The 18340-nt window shown below is 42.8% G+C and overlaps 1 protein-coding gene across 1 annotated transcript in view; it reads left to right on the forward strand.

Moving 5' to 3' along the window:
- The window catches only part of LOC137446580 (trichohyalin-like), a gene marked incomplete at its 5' end in the record, with an annotated part of 275413 nt that overhangs the window by 64329 nt on the left and 192744 nt on the right, over positions 1-18340 (forward strand). The window contains one exon of the mRNA XM_068149376.1: positions 7439-7456. Within this exon, the coding sequence (XP_068005477.1) occupies positions 7439-7456 (18 nt within the window). The remainder of the gene's footprint in view (positions 1-7438; positions 7457-18340) is intronic.

Raw genomic sequence — 18340 nt, forward strand, 5'->3', positions numbered from 1 at the left:
CCTACATCAGGGGCCCAGCTACCATCTTGACTTATATTTATTTTTTTACTTCATTTTAGTCTCATTTATGTCTTCCAGCTACATGTTCACTTCTAGTCTCACCTATGGCATTTGGAGACTTGATAGGGTGCTTGGTTGCATGGTGTAGTTGATTAGGTGGTGTTGGATGATAGGTTGGACGCGATGATCTTGAAGGTCTCTTCCAACCTGGTCTGGTCTATCCTATCCTATCCTATCCTATCCTATCCTATCCTATCCTAGTCTAGTCTATGCCATTCCATTCCATTCCATTCCATTCCATTCCATTCCATTCTATTTTGCTATCACACTAGCTACTGCACTTGTCTATTTTATCTGAGATAAAGCATGGAAATACCACATCTCTCAAACTTCTTTTCTTATCCCTACTTTAAAGCTTGTTTTTTAAATGGGTCTCAAGGGCCTTATCCAGAAATTGCCCTCCTGAGGTAAAAGGCTGAAAGATATGATTCAGAAGTTGCAAGAGGTCAGCTGGAAACCAGTGCAAGGACTGGAAGCAGGGCCTTCAAGTGAAATGTTGTAAATGTGTCCTGAAATAAAAACTGTTATAATGTTCTGCTCTCCAGTGGGAAACAAAAAATCAGTGAAGGTAGTAATATATAAGACAAGAAAGGCTTTGAAACAATTGTTACTCCTACCAAAATGGTCAGGCTGGTAAGAAAATCACTGTATTTTACAGCTTAAAAATGTAGTCATGCAGGTTTGTTTCTCCCATACCCAACAATTGCTGTCTTCATTTTCAACAGTAGTAAACAAACTTTGGAAAGCCAAAAGGAAATTCCATTTGTGAAACAGTGAGAGTCTGACAGTGTTTAGAGATACTCAGGATGCTCATAGGAAAAAAAAATAACAAGAAACAATTTCTGAGCAAAAAATACAGGTTTGTTACATGTCTGATAGTTTATAAAATAGCACATAATTAAAGGAGCAATTAAGGAATCATTTTTGGTGGCTTTATGCTATGAAATGCAATAAACAGCTGTTGAGATGGATTAATAGCCAAAACAAAGATGAAATATTGAATCAGTCTCAAGATCCTTTGGTTACATAGAAACAGCAGATTGGTCCTACCATGCACTACAAAGTGAGAGGTAGTGAGAAGTGGGGGTTGGTCTCTTCTCCCAGGCAGCCAGCAACAGAACAAGAGGACACACTCACAAGCTGCACCAAGGGAGGTTTAGGCTGGATGTTAGGAAGAAGTTCTTCACAGGAAGAGAGATTGGCCATTGGAATGTGCTGCCCAGGGAGGTGGTGGAGTCACTGTCCCTGGTGCTGTTCAAGAGGGGATTGCTGTGGCCCTTGGAGCCATGGTTTAGTAGTCATGAGGTGTTGGGTGACAGGTTGGACTTGATGATCTTTGAGGTCTCTTCCAACCTTATTGATTCTATGATTCTATGAACTGTAACTCCTGTCCTGGATATTGAGAGGTCAGTAAATGTTCAAGATGATGCTTGTAGAACTGAGCATAATGAGGACACAAATACACCCATTCTCTTTTCCTCTCTGAAAACATTGCACAAATCCTTGTTCATCACAACTTTCTAGTCTGTCATTCCCCCTGAACTGGCAGTCAGATATAAATCAGAACTCCAAACAGTCTCACATTTGGTCTGTGTTATACATATGCTTAATGATAAAGGCAGTGCCAGTGATTTGTTCAACAGTTTGCTCCTGATTATCTTTTGACAGTTCAGTAGCTGCAGTTTTGAAAAGTTGTTGCTAAAATCATACATTAAATCTGGAGGGCATAAGCTTGAAGTGAGGGTGCCTCTTCCAAGTATTCACTGTGCAATGTAAGTCAATGAATTGCTTCTATATGGAGGGTGAGGGAACACCCTCTTTTTTTTTTTTCATTAGAAGTAGAAAGAAAGTCTATACTGAGCATAAGCTGTAAGGCTCAATAGATTTAGGTACCCTGATCCAGCATGACCCCAGGAATGACCACAGACTTCTGCTGTGTCTGAATTCTTATTAAAACTGAGCATACAGCACACACTGCAACCCACCTACCCCTCACCACTGTCAGGCTGTCATACTCAGAGTATTTGTTAATGGTTGCAAGAGTCCCCACAAACATACAAAACAAAGAAGAAGAAATCCTTATCTGCTAAACCCTAGAGTAAATCAAACTCTTTGGGAGTTTTGACATACCAGATTCACAGGAGAGATTTATTCTGGTCTAGCTCCTTTTAAATCCATCAATGTGCTAAGCCTGGAAATATCGTATTGCCTAGAAAAGTCACTGGAAGATGGACAGCTTCTAAGTTGCATAGCAGTGTAGTTAACCTTATTTCTGTGAACCTGCAGTTCTTTATAGTGATGACTGATCAGCAACATACATCTTAATATAATTTTTCAGTCTCCCCTTGGACACAAAAGAGACAGTTGCAAATTTCTCTGTTGATGTTAGGTCATGCAAATTCAATATTAGAGAGGCAACGTGGAGAGATGACTGCAGCTGCTTCTGTCTGGTGACAGGCTTGAGCTAATTTTGACAGGGAAAAATCTCTCACAGCGAGTGCAGTGGTGCTAAATGGAGAGCTAAACACTTGTCAGCAAAAGTCAGGCTTCTTTTGTTGAAGTATTTAAACAAACAGAATTGGAAAACAAAGGAGGCAACTAAGTCATATCACTCTCTCATTAACGAGATACAGAGAGGTGTGTACACTTCCTCTGTGCTAAAGAAAATCTGTACAGACAAAGGGGAAGAAAGCCAAGGTCAGTGGGCAGGGCCTATAGGTCATGGTTGCAGAGAGGTCTTTACCAGAGTTTCCATCCTACACAACAGTTATTGTCCTCTGTAAGCATTGTTTAATGATAGATTAGGCACAGGAAAGGCTGATCAACAGCCAAAAGGGCTGTTCTACCAGTTCTGCACCATACTTGTCCATACTTGTCCAATAACTACTCTCCTAGGCAAGTAACACCAGAACAAGAGGACACAGTCTCAAGCTGCGTGAGGGGAAGTTTAGGCTTGAGGTGAGGAGAAAGTTCTTCACAGAGAGAGTTGTTAGGCATTGGAATGTGCTGCCTAGGGAGGTGGTGGAGTCACCGTCCCTTCAGGTGTTCAAGAGGGGATTGGATGTGGTTTAGTTAGTCTTGAGGTGTTGGGTGGTAGGTTGGACTTGATGATCTTTGAGGTCTTTTCCAACCTTATCGATTATATGATTCTATGAAGCAGCTAGCTTACTACACTGTAAGCTTTGAAATGCCCAGCGCATCCTGCACCAGCCCCAAACCACAGTTTAAATCTGCATGTAGAGTGGAAGATTTCTGTGGGCTTCCCTTCCATTCCTTACTATGGTGTCAAAACTGCACCAAAAAGAAATAAATAATAAAGCTGCCTAGAGAGCACTGTTTAATAAGGATGAATGCATACATAACATAACACTGAAAGAGTAGACTTGGATTTGACAACAGGGGAAAGCTTTACATTTAGGGTACTGCTGCTCACCAGCAAAGCTCTTCTGGTTCTCTACTGCTTTAGAGGTAATGATTACAGCTCCTGCAAGCAAGAGAGGAGAGAGATATGAAGCATGAAGTAACTGTATAATAACAACTTGAAATCCGATCACTAAATCCTCTGTCATTTCTACCCTACCCTCATTTCTGTCACGCTAAGAGGTTTATCAGCTAAAACTGTCTGCGAGATTTCACCCAAGTAACTCCCGCTGAACTTCTGTTTTCTGCTTCAGTAACTTAGTGCCCAAAGATCAGGCTGATAATGGACAAGCAGCCTGCACTTTCTAGGGGTTATGGAGGTCATTTAAACACATAGGATACAACTGGATGTGTTAACCTGAGTACACAGTCACAGTAGCACAGTATCGCAGTACAGTAGAGGTTGGAAGGGATCTCCAGAGATTGAGTCCAACCCCCCCTGCCCAAAGCAGGATCACCTAGGGTAATCCACACAGGTGGGTTTTGAAAGTCTCCATAGAAGGAGATTCCACAACCTCCCTGTGCAGCCTGTTCCAGTGCTCCATCACCTTCACTGTAAAGAAGTTTCTCCTCATGTTCAAGTGATCTGTGTTCAAGCTTGTACCCATTGTTCATTGTCTTATTACTGTGCACTACTGAAAAGAGCTTGGCCCTACCCACTTGACCTCCACTCCCCAGATATTTATACATATTTAGAGACACTCACACAAGATACTGTTTGAATTTGGTCTTTCCTGTAATCATGTGCTTGTTTAGAAGCTTTAATCTTAGAATCATAGAATCATAAAATCAAGAAGGTTGGAAAAGACCTCAGAGATCATCAAGTCCAACCTGTCACCCCACACCTCAGGACTATCTAAACTATGGCTTCAAGTGTCTCATCCAGTCCCCTGTTGAACACCTCCAGGGATGGTGACTCCACCACCTCCCTGGGCAGCACATTCCAATGGCCAATTACTCTTTCTGGGAAGAACTTTCTCCTCACCTCCAGCCTAAACTTCCCCTGGCACAGCTTGAGACTGTGTCCTCTTGTTCTGGTGCTGGTTGCCTGGGAGAAGAGATCAACCCCCTCCTGGCTACAACCTCCTTTCAGGTAGTTGTAAACAGCACCCTACAAAATGAACTTCCTTAAGAGCTGAATGGCATACAAGAGTGTTTATATTACTTAGCTAATCTCAGAGCCAAAATGAAAAGTTCAGAGATCTTTAGCAGTAGCTTTAAAATATGTCATCATTGTGTCTACCTATATATCATCATTGTCTCTCTGTGGCAGGTCCAGTGAACACAGACCATGGAAAGATGATCCCCCTTTCTGCCAACAGGTGACCTATAAGCCAGAACAAAAAACAAAAGGAAGAAAAAGACTGATTTCAATTTCTGAAATATATTTTGTTTCATGTCTCTGACCTTGAAAATCTCTTCCCTAGGGTCCCTTCAGTAGACATCTGAGCTGAGCACTGCAAAATTCCCTAAACCTTCTTCTTGTAAAGCCTCTTGTTACCTCTCCAGTTTGTCTGCTTGTAGGCAGGTACTTTTCACACTTCCCTCTGCTGAAACTGAAGCACTGCAGAAAGTGGCAGGGAAAGAGCGAGGCAATACTTGGGAATCTCTATCTCTGTTTGCTGTAGCGCTCAGGATTCAAGGTACTAATTGTATCTGTAGAGAAGAGCCTAACCAATTATGCACATTGCACTGTGGCTAGGCAATGTGCTATTGTGTAGGCAGCCTCAGAAGCCAGCACTGTAAGGATTTTATCTCTTCTTTGCAGTAACTAGAAAGAATAGAGGATCAAAAATGAATGCTTTGTCTAATTGCAACTCAGATAGCAAATTCAATGTAATGTCATCTGGTAAAGGCTAGCTATTGCCCTAACTAGGGATGTGGAGCCTAAGGGAGCAATGGAAGTGAGATGAGAGTGCACAGTCAATCAAAATGCAGATTAGCAAAGTTTGAGTCTATTATTATAAATGTATTGTACATTTTAACAGGCTGGATTATAGCTGTGTTTTCCTGGGCTGCCTAATGTGCATTCTGGTGGCAGACTCTTCAGCTGCTCCATTGAAATATGGATGGAGCCTGGTGTCCCAGTTTTCCTGTGCTTACCTATACCTTTTTTTGTTGGAAAATGAGGGAGTAGTCCTTTTCTTCATGTATGCAGGTGTGCACATGTACACATAAATAAATGAGATTGCTTAAAACCATTCCCATGTTTTTCTGTCTAAGGACTGCAGAAGCAACATTTCTTTGTGTGTTTTTTTTAAACAGCTTACAGATAGAACAGAATTAACCAGGCTGGAAAAGACCTCAGAGATCATCAAGTCCAACCTATCACCCAACACCATCTAATCAATTAAACCATGGCACCAAGCGTCTCAACCAGTCTCCTCTTAAACACCTCCAGTGATGGTGACTCCACCACCTCCCTGGGCAGCACATTCCAATGGCAAATCACTCTTCCTATGAAGAATTGCTTCCTAACATCCAGCCTAAACCTTCCCTGGCACAGCTTGAGACTGTGTCCTCTTGTTCTGGTGCTGGATGCCTGGGAGAAGAGACCAACCCCCACCTGGTTACAACCTACCTTTCAGGTCTGCCCTGAGCCTCCTCTTCTCCAGGCTAAGCAACCCCAGCTCCCTCAGCCTCCCCTCACAGGGCTGTGCTCCAGACTCCTCCCCTGCTTTGTTGCCCTTCTCTGGACACATTTAAGGGTCTCAATATCCTTCTTAAATTGAGGGGCCCAGAACTGGACACAGGAATCAAAGTGTGGCCTAACCAGTGCTGAGTACAGGGGCAGAATAACTTCCCTGCTCCTGAAGAAACATCAGCTAATATTTCCAGCATCTGCTCATTCCAGCTGTCTGACTTTTAACGTGACACATAAATATGTGAAGTTCTAGGTAAGGAATTGAGTGATGAACTGTCTGAGCTACCTATGATTAGAGTTAGAAGAGGGAATCTGCTCAGCACTACTGGTACGAGTGGAGAACTGTTGTGAGCCTTACACGATATTGCATGTCCCTGCTCTGCAAAGTATTGGCTGATCAAAGATGGAAGAGTTCAGCCCCAGAGGCATGGATCACACTTTGTGGACATTATGGACATACAAAACTATGACCTCCCAAGGACATCACAGGGTTCCTTGAGGCCTCTTTCCCTGATCGAAAATGCTTCTGAAGCACACATGTAATACCATATTGCCTCATCTCCTATAAGCTGCTCATGCTTGAGGAAGTATTTTTCTTCTGCTTAATTAAACAGCATCATGATTGCTGAGACAATAACTCTCTTTAAAACAGCAATGTTTGTGCTCTCTTGTGCTTCTCTGCACCTTCCAAGTCACATCTATTCGTGTGATATTTATGATTGAATTTGTATTTCAGTGTTGCCAACTTTCATGGGTTCATGTCTTCCTAAACTAGCAATGTAATTATAAGTGTCTACCTCCTGGTATTTATTATTAATATGAAGATAATGAAGTGGGTGATTAAGCAGTCACTGGTTACTCCTGTAATCACCAGACCAGCCCCCTAAGGAAACTGGGTTCAATAACATGTCACCGAAATGATAAAATCTTAATGAGTCATCAACGAGATGCAGGATTGTGAGGCTCAGTAGAGTTCAGGCCCTGTTTATCATAAAAATGAAAGGAGATAAGGCTGGGTAAGGAGGAGAAATAGCTCAAAATGGAGGGATAGATGCTCAGTGTGATTTTCATTACCTCTGCTGGGCCTCTGACCTATAAAACCTGCTGAACATTTGCCCCTCATCATTAGCACCGTAGCTACAAAATCTTTATTTTGACATACAGTCCTACATCCACAAAATTGGCTGCTGCCTGACACCTGCATTAATTCAGATTGTCTCAGAGATGGGTAACCACCTCCTCCCCATCTGCCCCCTCAGCTCACCTCCCCAGCCTCCTTGCATGAAAATGTCTGTGATAGAAAGTGATTTACAGGGAAAAAAAAAAAGAAGAGTTTCCAAACCCTCTGGCATCTTGGATCTGCTTATACAGTCTTGTCCTGATTAATTCAAAATCCTTCTTGTTCTTATAATCCTCTTGTTTCAAAGCTCCTTTGTAGTTCCCTGGCTATCTTTTGTTGGTGTGCAAAGCAGCAACCTCAGGTAGGGATGTTTAACTTTTTTTTTTGTTCTCCCTTTTTTTTTTCCCCCTCAAAATCTTACAGGTTTGGGGAGCTGTGATATGCTCTGGCTTTTCTGGCTCTGAGTGTATTCATCACATTATTAATAATTCATGGGTTTTTTTTTAGAAGGGGGGGAAAAAAAAAAGAAAAGAAAGAAAGGAGAGTAAAGAAAGGAATGACTCAAAGCCCTGTTTGACAGCAGTGACAACGCTTCCGGAAGAAAGACTGCAGGTCAAGTTCAGGCTTGGGAAGAGAGGCTGCAACTCTATTGAGCTACTTCCAGATTATTCATAACATCAAAGCAATATGTCAGCTACTCAATAATGTATCCTGCTCCAACCTTCAATTAACCTTTTTATTCTTAAGCATTTAGCTGGGTGAGCCACGCAAATTAATTTATTGAGAAGCTAATAGGCAGTGAGTCACAAGAATCAGGAGCTGGGTGATTAGGTGTTTAGTTAGAGGGTTTATTATTTATTTTAGCTGGATTTTGATGAATTATTGATGCATTAATGTTAGGCCTTTTATGTATTGTTTTTTATTAATATTGAGATATTTTTTGTCCTAAGTGCAGAGATGATTTTCTAAGAGGGTGGTGGGTTGAAATTTCCCATCAACATTAACTTAGCACAACTAACTCGGTTGGAAGCAAATGAAGCTGTATATAGGATAGGATAGGATAGGATAGGATAGGATAGGATAGGATAGGATAGGATAGGATAGGATAGGATAGGATAGGATAGGGTAGGATAGGATAGGGTAGGATAGGATAGGATAGGATAGAATAGAAAAGAATAGAATAGAATAGAATAGGATGGAATGGGATGGGATAGGATGGGATGGGATGGGATAGGATAGGATAGAATAGAATAGAATAGAATAGAATAGAATAGAATAGAATAGAATAGAATAGAATAGAATAGAATAGAATAGAATAGAATAGAATAGAATAGAATAGAATAGAATCAATAAGGTTGGAAAAGACCTCAAAGATCATATTCATTGAATAGGTAAATTGGGTAAATAACTAGAATAAGATGAGTTGTACTGAAACAGTTCTTGCTGCTTCTTCTCTCTGGTCTCTGCTGGTTTTGCTTCACTCAGGAGAGATTAACCTGCTTGTCAGCTGGCTTTGGCTGAGCTGTTTATTTAGTATCATAGTATCATTCAGGGTTGGAAGGGACCACAAGGATCATCTAGTTCCAACCCCCCTGCCATGGGCAGGGACACCCCACACTAGATCAGGCTGGACAGAGCCTCATCCAGCCTGCTCTTAAACACCTCCAGGGATGGGGCCTCAACCACCTCCCTGGACAACCCATTCCAGGGCTTCACCACTCTCATGGTGAAGAACCTCCTCCTCACCTCCAGCCTGAATCTCCCCACCTCCAGCTTCATTCCATTCCCCCTAGTCCTATCACTACCTGAGATCCTGAGAAGTCCTTCCCCAGCCTTCCTGTCTAACCAACAGCTTTCTCTCTGCTCCTTTTTCTCTCTTGGGACAGCAGGGCAGGGGGGCAGTGGAATGGCTTCCCTGGTCTCTGACCAGGGGAGTTTTCATGGTGTTTGCTAATTGTAAATATCTGTGCAATATTGCAAATCCTGTATATTTTGCACACATTCATCACATTCCATTGTAGAGTGTGTTTCTTGCTTGCAAATACAGCTTCATTTGCTTCTAACTGAGTTGTTCTGGCAAAGTTAATGCTGGGGTGGAAACTCCAACCCACCACAGTAGTCAGTAGCAGAGAGAAGATAGTTACAGAAGACCTGAGGATTAAACCCACATTAAACCATCACCCTAAAGCTGGTATATGTCTCTATCCTGCCTAACAAAACAAATGGCATATGATGACCATGGCTAGCATCAAGAAATGGCAGAGTATAACCATAATAACCATCCCAGCATCCAGTTCAGCTTATTTGAAGCTTTTGTTGTTTGGTGGGGTTTGTTTTTCCTTTAAGTGACATTGTTACAGATATGACTTTTGTATTTTAAACCTGGTTCACAGATTCATAGAATACCAGGTGGGAAGGGACCTGAAGGATCATCTACTCTTTCACAGTAAGATTATGGTCTAAATGAGATGGCCCAACACCCTGTCAAGCTGGGCCTTGAGAGTGTCTATTGTAGAGGAATCCACCACTTCCCTTGAGAGCTTGTTTCAATGTTTCATAGTTTGAATGGTGATCTTTTTTTCTGGCATCTAGTCCAAATCTCCCCAGTAGCAACTTGTACCCACTTAACCTCCTTGTATAAAAGGAGTCTTCCTCCTCACTACAGCCACCCTTTAAGTACTTGTACGTGGTTATGAGGTCTCCCCTAAGCCTTCTCTTCCCAAGGCTGAACAAACCCAGTTCTCTCAGCTTTTCTTCATACAACAGGTCTTCCAGTCCCCTGATCATCCTTTTGGCCCTTCTTCTGACCCTTTTCAGCCTGTCTACATACTTCTTGCATAGTGGAGAGACCAAAACTCTACACAGTAGAAGATATAGAAGAAAGCAGGAACACACCTAGTCCAGATTCGTGGTGGCAGAGTGTCACACGTCCAAAGGGCCAGTGTGAATTAGCACATTCTTCTCTTTATTTTCCCTCTCCCAGCTGTTCCAAATAGTTCAGGATACACATGGTCTTGGAAACCAATGCATGCATAACATACCCTTGCACATATGTATTTTCTGATGGGCTCAAGAAACTATCTGCTCTAGGATTCATGAATAAAGATGAGTGACTACACAATTTCCTTTCATAAAATCTAAGTCTACTGAAAAAGTGGAAAAAGCAAGGAGTTGCTGTTCCCTATGAATATTGTTGATCAGTGTAATGAATTATACATGTATTCCTCCTGGGCCCAGTGTCCTCTGGCATTTCTTAAGCAGTAGCTCAATATTTTCTACCACTCTGATAAATCATTCAATAGGAAAAGGGTAAGTCCTGATTCTTGAGCCACTGTACAGAGGCACTGACTGATGTGGTTTGTCAAACAGCTTAGTTTTACATTCCACAGCTGAAAGTCTGACATTCCAGTCTTTACAGTTCACCAAGGTCATGGGGACGTCAGAGTGGTGAAGTGTGCTTTCAGCTTCTTGGATGTCAGGAAATGGCTTGAAATTCAACATGAAACATTCTCCTCCAGTAGAGCCACAGGTTTTTCTGGTGGTTTTATTTTTATCTTTTTCTTGACAGAGATACAAGATAACAGTGGTGTCCCAAGGAGCTGATATTGCCTTCATCAGGGAGAATTAGGGGTCTCATATTTGTATAGTACTGATGATATCTGTGGCAAAAAATGCTCAGTGAAAACAACCTGGAGCTTTCTCCCTAGGACTGAATCTATTTTAGTCATCTCATATGTATGTGTTGTGAAAAAGATTGTGTAAGGCTGTTGGAGGAATTTTGCCATTCAGAGATTATGGGTTAGCTAAATAGTACTTTAGACAAAAAAAAACTACCATGTCTCCATTTCAAAATGAGTGGTTGCGACCCAATCCTGAACACCAACAGGTTTTTCCCACTGCTACACACTGCAGCTTCCCTTCAGGTCCCCAAGAAAGGTGAAATAACAACAATGCTACACACATCTTAGTATCATAGTATCTTAGTATCATAGTATCACAGTATCAGTCAGGGCTGGAAGGGACCACAAGGATCATCTAGTTCCAACCCCCCTGCCATGGGCAGGGACATCCCACACTACATCAGGCTGGCCAGAGCCTCAGCCAGCCTGGTCTTAAACACCTCCAGGGATGGGACCTCAACCACCTCCCTGGACAACCCATTCCAGGGCTTCACCACTCTCATGGGGAAGAACTTCCTCCTCACCTCCAGCTTCATTCCATTCCCCCTAGTCCTATCACTACCTGAGATCCTGAGCAGTCCCTCCCCAGCCTTCTTGTAGCCCCCTTCAGATACTTGAAAGCCACAATTAGGTCACCTTGGAGCCTTCTCTTCTGCAGACTGAACAGCCCCAACTCCTTCAGTCTGTCCTCATAGGAGAGGTGCTCCAGCCCTCTGATCATCTTGACCTTTTCAACACATTTTCCCTCTATATATTGGAAATCCTGCTGTTCTGTATTTTATTTGAGGCTAGAAGAATCAAGTTTAATACAGAGAAAATATTTGTAGAATATTCAAAGCAAATGAAATTAAAATGTAGCACCATGAGCATTCATAGCAGGCAGAGCTGGGAGTGTTTGTATTGTCTTCATCAGGGACCAAAGCATAAGCCTCATGCCCCATGCATCCATCCCACAAAATGTCACAAGAGTCATAAAGAACATTTGTCAGATAGGGTAAAAATGGTCAGGAGAACTCTCTGAAAAAATATATCTAGATTAGTGTGCTTTATTTTTTCATAGGAGAGGCTGAGGGAGCTGGGGTTGCTTATCCTGGAGAGGAGGAGGCTCAGGGGAGACCTTCTTGCTGTCTACAACTACCTGAAGGGAGGTTGTAGCCAGGTGGGGGGTGGTCTCTTCTCCCAGGCAACCAGCACCAGAACAAGAGGACACAGTCTCAAGCTGTGCCAGGGGAGGTTTAGGGTGGATGTTAGGAAGAAATTCTTGCCAGAAAGAGAGATTGGCCATTGGAATGTGCTGCCCAGGGAGGTGGTGGAGTCACCATCACTGGAGGTGTTTGGGAAGAGACTGGATGGGGCACTTGATGCCTTAAAATTTTCTCCTGGGAGGAATGTGTTGCACACTGTCAGGCTGTGCTGCCTGGACTGGTTGGAGAGTTGAGTGGGGAGGAACTTGATGAAGTTCAACAAGGGCAAGTGCAGATTACTGCACTTAACCCCATGTATTGGTCCTAGTTAGGGGCTAGCCTGCTGGAAATCTGTTCTGCGGAGAAGGAGCTGGGAGTGCTAGTGGGCAATAGGTTAACCACAATAGGTTAAGCCAGCAATATGCTCTTGTGGTCAAGGCAGACAATTGTATCCTGGGGTGCATTAAGAAGAGTGTGTTTAGGAGGTCAAGGGAGGGTCTCCTCCCCCTCTAGTCTGCCCTAGTGAGGCCACACCTGGAGTATTGTGTCCCTTCTGGTATCACCAGAGAGACAGACAACTACTGCAACGCGTCCAGTGGAGGGCTACAAAGATGATTAGGGAACTGAAGCATCTCTCCTCATGAAAGGCTGAAAAACCTGGGTCATTTCAGCCTCTAGAAGAGGAGAGTGACAGGGGGATCTTGTTAATGCTTATAGATATCTAAAAGGGGAGTGTCAAGGGGATGGGGACAGGGCCTTTGCAGTGGTCCCCAGTGACAGGAAAGGGGGCAACAGGAACAAAGTGGAGCCCAGGAGGTTCGATCTGAAGATTAAGAGAAACTTTGGTGTGAGGGTTCTGAAGCCCATGAGCAGGCTGCCCACAGAAGCTGTGAAGTCTCCTTTTTTGGAGATATTCAAAACCTGCCTGGATTCTTTCCTGTGCAACCTGGACTAGGTGAACATGCTTCAGCATGCTTTAGTGGTTGGACTAAATAATCTGAATTCTCTTCCAAACCCTGCCAGTCTGCTTCTGTGGAATCATTGTGATAAATAAGGGCAGATCCTGAGATTATACAAGGGGGTAGAATTTAAAACAAAAGTATAATTAATGGCTGGAAATAATAGCATGGACACAAGACTCTCCATCTTCCAGAAGCATAAGAGGTGAGAAGTTCCATTTCTCCATAAAGCCTACACTCTATTTCCAACACCTTACAGTCAAGGTACTGGATTTACTTCCAAGAGGAAGAGCTTCCACAATGACTTCATACCATCAGAGCAGCCCTGTAGATATAATGCATCCCACACATTTGGCAAACTATTCTATGCCACTATTGCTGATATCTTTGCTACACTGGTCTTGGTGCTCATTTCCTATTTCTATATCCAGCTGGGGCAAGAGCCTGACATGCACACACCTTCTCAATATGTTACATGGCTGCTTGTTAGTACACAGCAGGGAGCTGATCATGAAGAATCCCAGTTCTATTCTTGACTGTCTGAGAGATGCATGCTGTGTGCAGCCTGGGGAACTGAATTGTCCAAACTGATAGAGTTATCTTAAAAAAGCAAAATGGAAAAGCAGATAAATTGAGGTCTGGCATGTTGGCTGTGAATTATCAGCCTGAGCGTGCAAGATGTTGTAAGATTATAAGCTGGGTAACTTCCTTCTAGACTGTCCTCTCTGTTAGGTTTATGATCTTATTCAATATTAACAGAAGAATAAATGGGGGTTTAACAGCAGCTAGGAGTGTGATTTGTTTTGTTCTTTGTTATTTCTGGAGAATATAGAATAATTATTTCTGGAGAATATAGAATAATGGAATGAAGCTGGAGGTGGGGAGATTCAGGCTGGATGTGAGGAGGAGGTTCTTCACCATGAGAGTGGTGAAACCCTGGAATGGGTTGTCCAGGGAGGTGGTCGAGGCCCCGTCCCTGGAGGTGTTTAAGAGCAGACTAGACGAGGCTCTGGCCAGGCTGATCTAGTGTGGGGTGTCCCTGCCCATGGCAGGGGGGTTGGAACTAGATGATCCTTGTGGTCCCTTCCAACCCTGAATGATACTATGATACTATGATACTATGATAGAAGTATTTGCTGAAAGCCTCTCTTTCCCTTGGCTTTCTGATTTTCTTTCTTTGTTTTCCTGACATGAAATTTTCCTTCAGAACTGATTGATATTCTCCACACAATGACACAGCTTTGATGGAATTAAAATCCCACATGTTGTTTGAGAATGGATTTTCCTTTGTATTAGAATCATAGAATCATAGAATCAGGAAGGTCACCAAGCTCAGAGATCACCGAGTCCAACCTCAACACCTCAGGACTAACTAAACCATGGCTTCAAGTGCCACATCCAATCCCTTTTTTGAACACCTCCAGGGACAGTGACTCCATCACCTCCCTGGGCAGCACATTCCAATGGCCAACAAGTCTTTCTGGGAAGAACTTTCTCCTCACCTCAAGCCTAAACTTCAGTCTCTGGACAATCATCACCAGGAACTGTTGCCCTAGGACTGAGTACATATGAAGCTATTGAGGCCACAGGACATTTATTTTCAATCCAAAACAGTACAAAGGGAAGCAGGCCAAACAAAATCTGTCAAAGGGGCACTTACTCTCTTTTGTTTCTCTCATCAGTTCCTCAGGTCACTTTGACACATTTTGATTACTCAGTTTTCACTGGAAAGGCTTGGGTTTTGCCATTGCCATGAGTTTTCAAAGGCAATAAAGTTCTAGTTCAGACTTGGCTCTACAGAAGACACAGTCCTGTGGCACCGCACCAATGTACAGGTATCTGTTGTGGGTTGGCAGGCTTGGAAGTAAATCTGCCTGATGCTTATCAGTCAGCAGTGTGTCTACACTACATTTAACAGGTGCAGTATCCACAAAGCCAGTAAACCATCATGGATTTCTTTCAAGTCAGTCTCATTAGAGGCTGATGAAGAAGGAAGCTAATACGTGGATATAACATCACTAAAATGCAGAAGAAAGTCTCTGCAGAAAAAGAGGTGAGTGCCAAAGGTATTCAGATGACTTAATGGATGTGAGAACTTATTAAAATGTGAGCCACTCAGAAGCACTTAATGGCTTCCTAGTTCATCCCAGTGTACCCAGCAAAGGGTACTTAGTTTGTTTAAGATAATCATCTGCAGCCAGTAGAGAGAAATAAATTATAGTTTCATAGTTTCATTCAGGGTTGGAAGGGACCGCAAGGATCATCTAGTTCCAACCCCCCTGCCATGGGCAGGGACACCCCACACTAGATCAGCCTGCCCAGAGCCTCAGCCAGCCTGGGCTTAAACACCCCCAGGGACGGGGCCTCGACCACCTCCCTGGACAACCCATTCCAGGGTTTCACCACTCTCATGGTGAAGAACCTCCTCCTCACATCTAGCCTGAATCTCCCCACCTCCAGCTTCATTCCATTCCCCCTAGTCCTATCACTACCTGAGATCCTCTGAATCCTCCCATGACATCTATGATACTTATGCTACCCAAGAACTACTTTGTTTGCTTGCATGGCTTTGATTTAATCAATTGTATGCTATAACTTCATAAGTGAAAGAAGTGCCTTAGCTTTTCATAGAAGAATATTAGCAGTTTTGTGTCCTTCTAGAGCTCATATACTTAAGATTGATGGAAGAACATCTGCTCCTTATTCTAGTCATCTATTCAAGTCTCCTGTGGTAGCTCTTCAGAACAAAAGCAAAGTGACCAATAACCCATTAGAATGACAGTACAAGTCAGTTTGACTGCAAACAAAACATTTCCTTTGGAAATAGATATATTTATTTATAAATATATTTATAGGAAGAAGTTCTTCACCATGAGGGTGGTGAGACACTGGCACAGGTAGCCCAGGGAGGTGGTGGAAGCCTCAACCCTGGAAGTTTCTAAGGCCAGGCTGGATGTGGCTCTGAGCAACCTGATCAAGTGTGAGGTGTCCCTGCCCATGGCAGGGGGGGGTAACAACAGGATGTGGTGTAAAGGCTTCAAACTGGAAGAATCTATATTTAATTTAGACATTAGAAAGAAATTCATCCCTGTGAGAGTGGTAAGGGACTGGAACAGATTGCCCAGAGAAGTTGTGGAGTCATCAACCCTGGAAATATTCAAAGCCAGGTCTTGAGCAAACTGGTCTAGTAGGAGTATCTGGCCATGGCAGGTAGGTTGGTACCAGATGATCTTTAAGGATCCTTCCAATCTAAACTATTTTATGATTCTATAATTCTTTGACTTCTGCAGGGCCTTTCTTTAACTGAGCTGAGCACAACTTTCAGTACACTTAGACTTGGAGGGTATCTGTCTGAAGGTGAAAGGGTGAGCTTTGCTAGGCCAAGAAGACAAGGAATCAGTCAATTTCTGACAGAAATATTTTCTGGCAGAAAATATTGTTCAAAAATTCTTTCTCTAGCCTATTGTTTGACTGATTGACAGGAATATGTGTTTAAGGACAAGCCTTTAAAATCACTTTTAACTTCTCCTTTCACACTGGGTTTGGGATCTGAAGATCATCTTCTCCCTTTCCTGCAGAAGTCTTGTGATTCAGCCAAATTCTTTTCATCAGTACCCTTATACCATGGCTGGAAGCAGCATGAGCCAGCAAAAGCAAGTCTCTCTCACTGTTCATCCAGGGTTTTGCCAGGATAACTTAAAGTGTTTTAGGCAGCAGGGCTTCTACACAGGGACTGGTTTCATGGTTTTGTTATTAGATCTTTCTGTAGTAACCATGTAAGTGCTCACAGAGGAGACAAGAAGACTTGGTGTGGGAAGGCTACAGTGACCTTCTTATCATCTCCAAGGCTGCCCACAGGATCACCCATCCAGCTTAGGCCTCAGCTGCTCATGCAGCTGCTGAGATGCTACTGGGTTTGCAGCACAACATGCAAAGATAACACCCAATCAGTTCTGTAAATTAAGATGGCTTAAAAGTTATTCTAGTCTTCCATTCTATTCTATTCTATTCTATTCTATTCTATTCTATTCTATTCTATTCTATTCTATTCTATTCTATTCTATTCTATTCTATTCTATTCTATTCTATTCTATTCTATTCTACTCTGTTCTATTCTACTCTATTCTACTCTATTCTATTTTCCCTCTATTCTATTCTGGAGTTATGGCATGAAATGGCAGAACTTCCTCTGTTGTGAGGATAGAGGCAGAGACATGCTCATTTAATGGAGGAACAAGACCATCAGTTCTCACAGCAAGTGTCTGGGATGTAGTTATTTAATTCATTTGGGCAGTTTTGAACTTTTTAACCTGTATGTCCAAACCTGCTCCCAGCATAAGGAATGTATTTCAATAGAGCTTGAAAACAGCCTCTGACAGAGAAGTATCCAATTGATTTTCTACATTTGACTGCATAGGTACAAAGGATCTCTGATACATGTTTGAAATGAGAGCACCAGCAAGAGTCCACAGCTGTGAAGCCCTGAGACAGCGTGGAAGCAGGCTGACCTCTCACTCCCTTTGAGCTGCCCCTTGAATGTGCAGTGGTTGCCGTGCTGCTATTCAGGCTGCTTGGTGCTTCTGTGCTGGCATTCTTTTCCAAGATGTGTCAGTTCCATGAACAGAGAAATTCAGTAAAATGAGGGCAAGTGTCACCCATGCTTAGCATTACCAATGCAGGGTGTGGGGGGGAAGTGCCATAAAAGCCAGTATTCCAACACACAGCAACGCAGCTATGTGGCTGATCTCTACCTGCCATGTGGTTATCATAGTGATTAGCTGAAATAGCATGTCTACAGCACTAATACACAGCTAGGTGAGAATAGCATGAGAAATCCAAAGCTTTAGTCTAGAATAAAGTCTCGTGTATCGTGATAGACAGAACAAGGACAAGCTACCACAGACTCATCTACATCTTAATCAAGCTCTGAATTAAACAGGAGGCTTGATCTTATTATTGCAGTCATCTATTTGTAATTTCAGGAGGGAAGGGAAAGCAACAAAGAGACCTTTCAATAGCCTTTCCCTCATTCCTCAATAGCAAAAGTCCTTTCCAGCAAAGCAGAGGCTTTTATACAGGTTGTATTTGCTGTGCACATTTTGCAAAGCAGTGGGCTTAGAAGCTGAGGGAATCTGGGTCAGCTGAGATGTTGTGTTGCTGGAAGTGGCTTGTTTGTGCAAACAGCCTGCAAAACCCGGCTCCTCAAACCTCAGCTGCATTTTCACATCTAGATACTCTTATGTTTGCTTCCTTATTTTTTTAACAACATTTAT

Source organism: Melanerpes formicivorus, unplaced genomic scaffold (genome assembly GCF_026170545.1).
Source record: "Melanerpes formicivorus ecotype bairdi unplaced genomic scaffold, bMelFor1.0.p_v2 SCAF_1, whole genome shotgun sequence".
Lineage (NCBI taxonomy): Eukaryota > Metazoa > Chordata > Aves > Piciformes > Picidae > Melanerpes > Melanerpes formicivorus.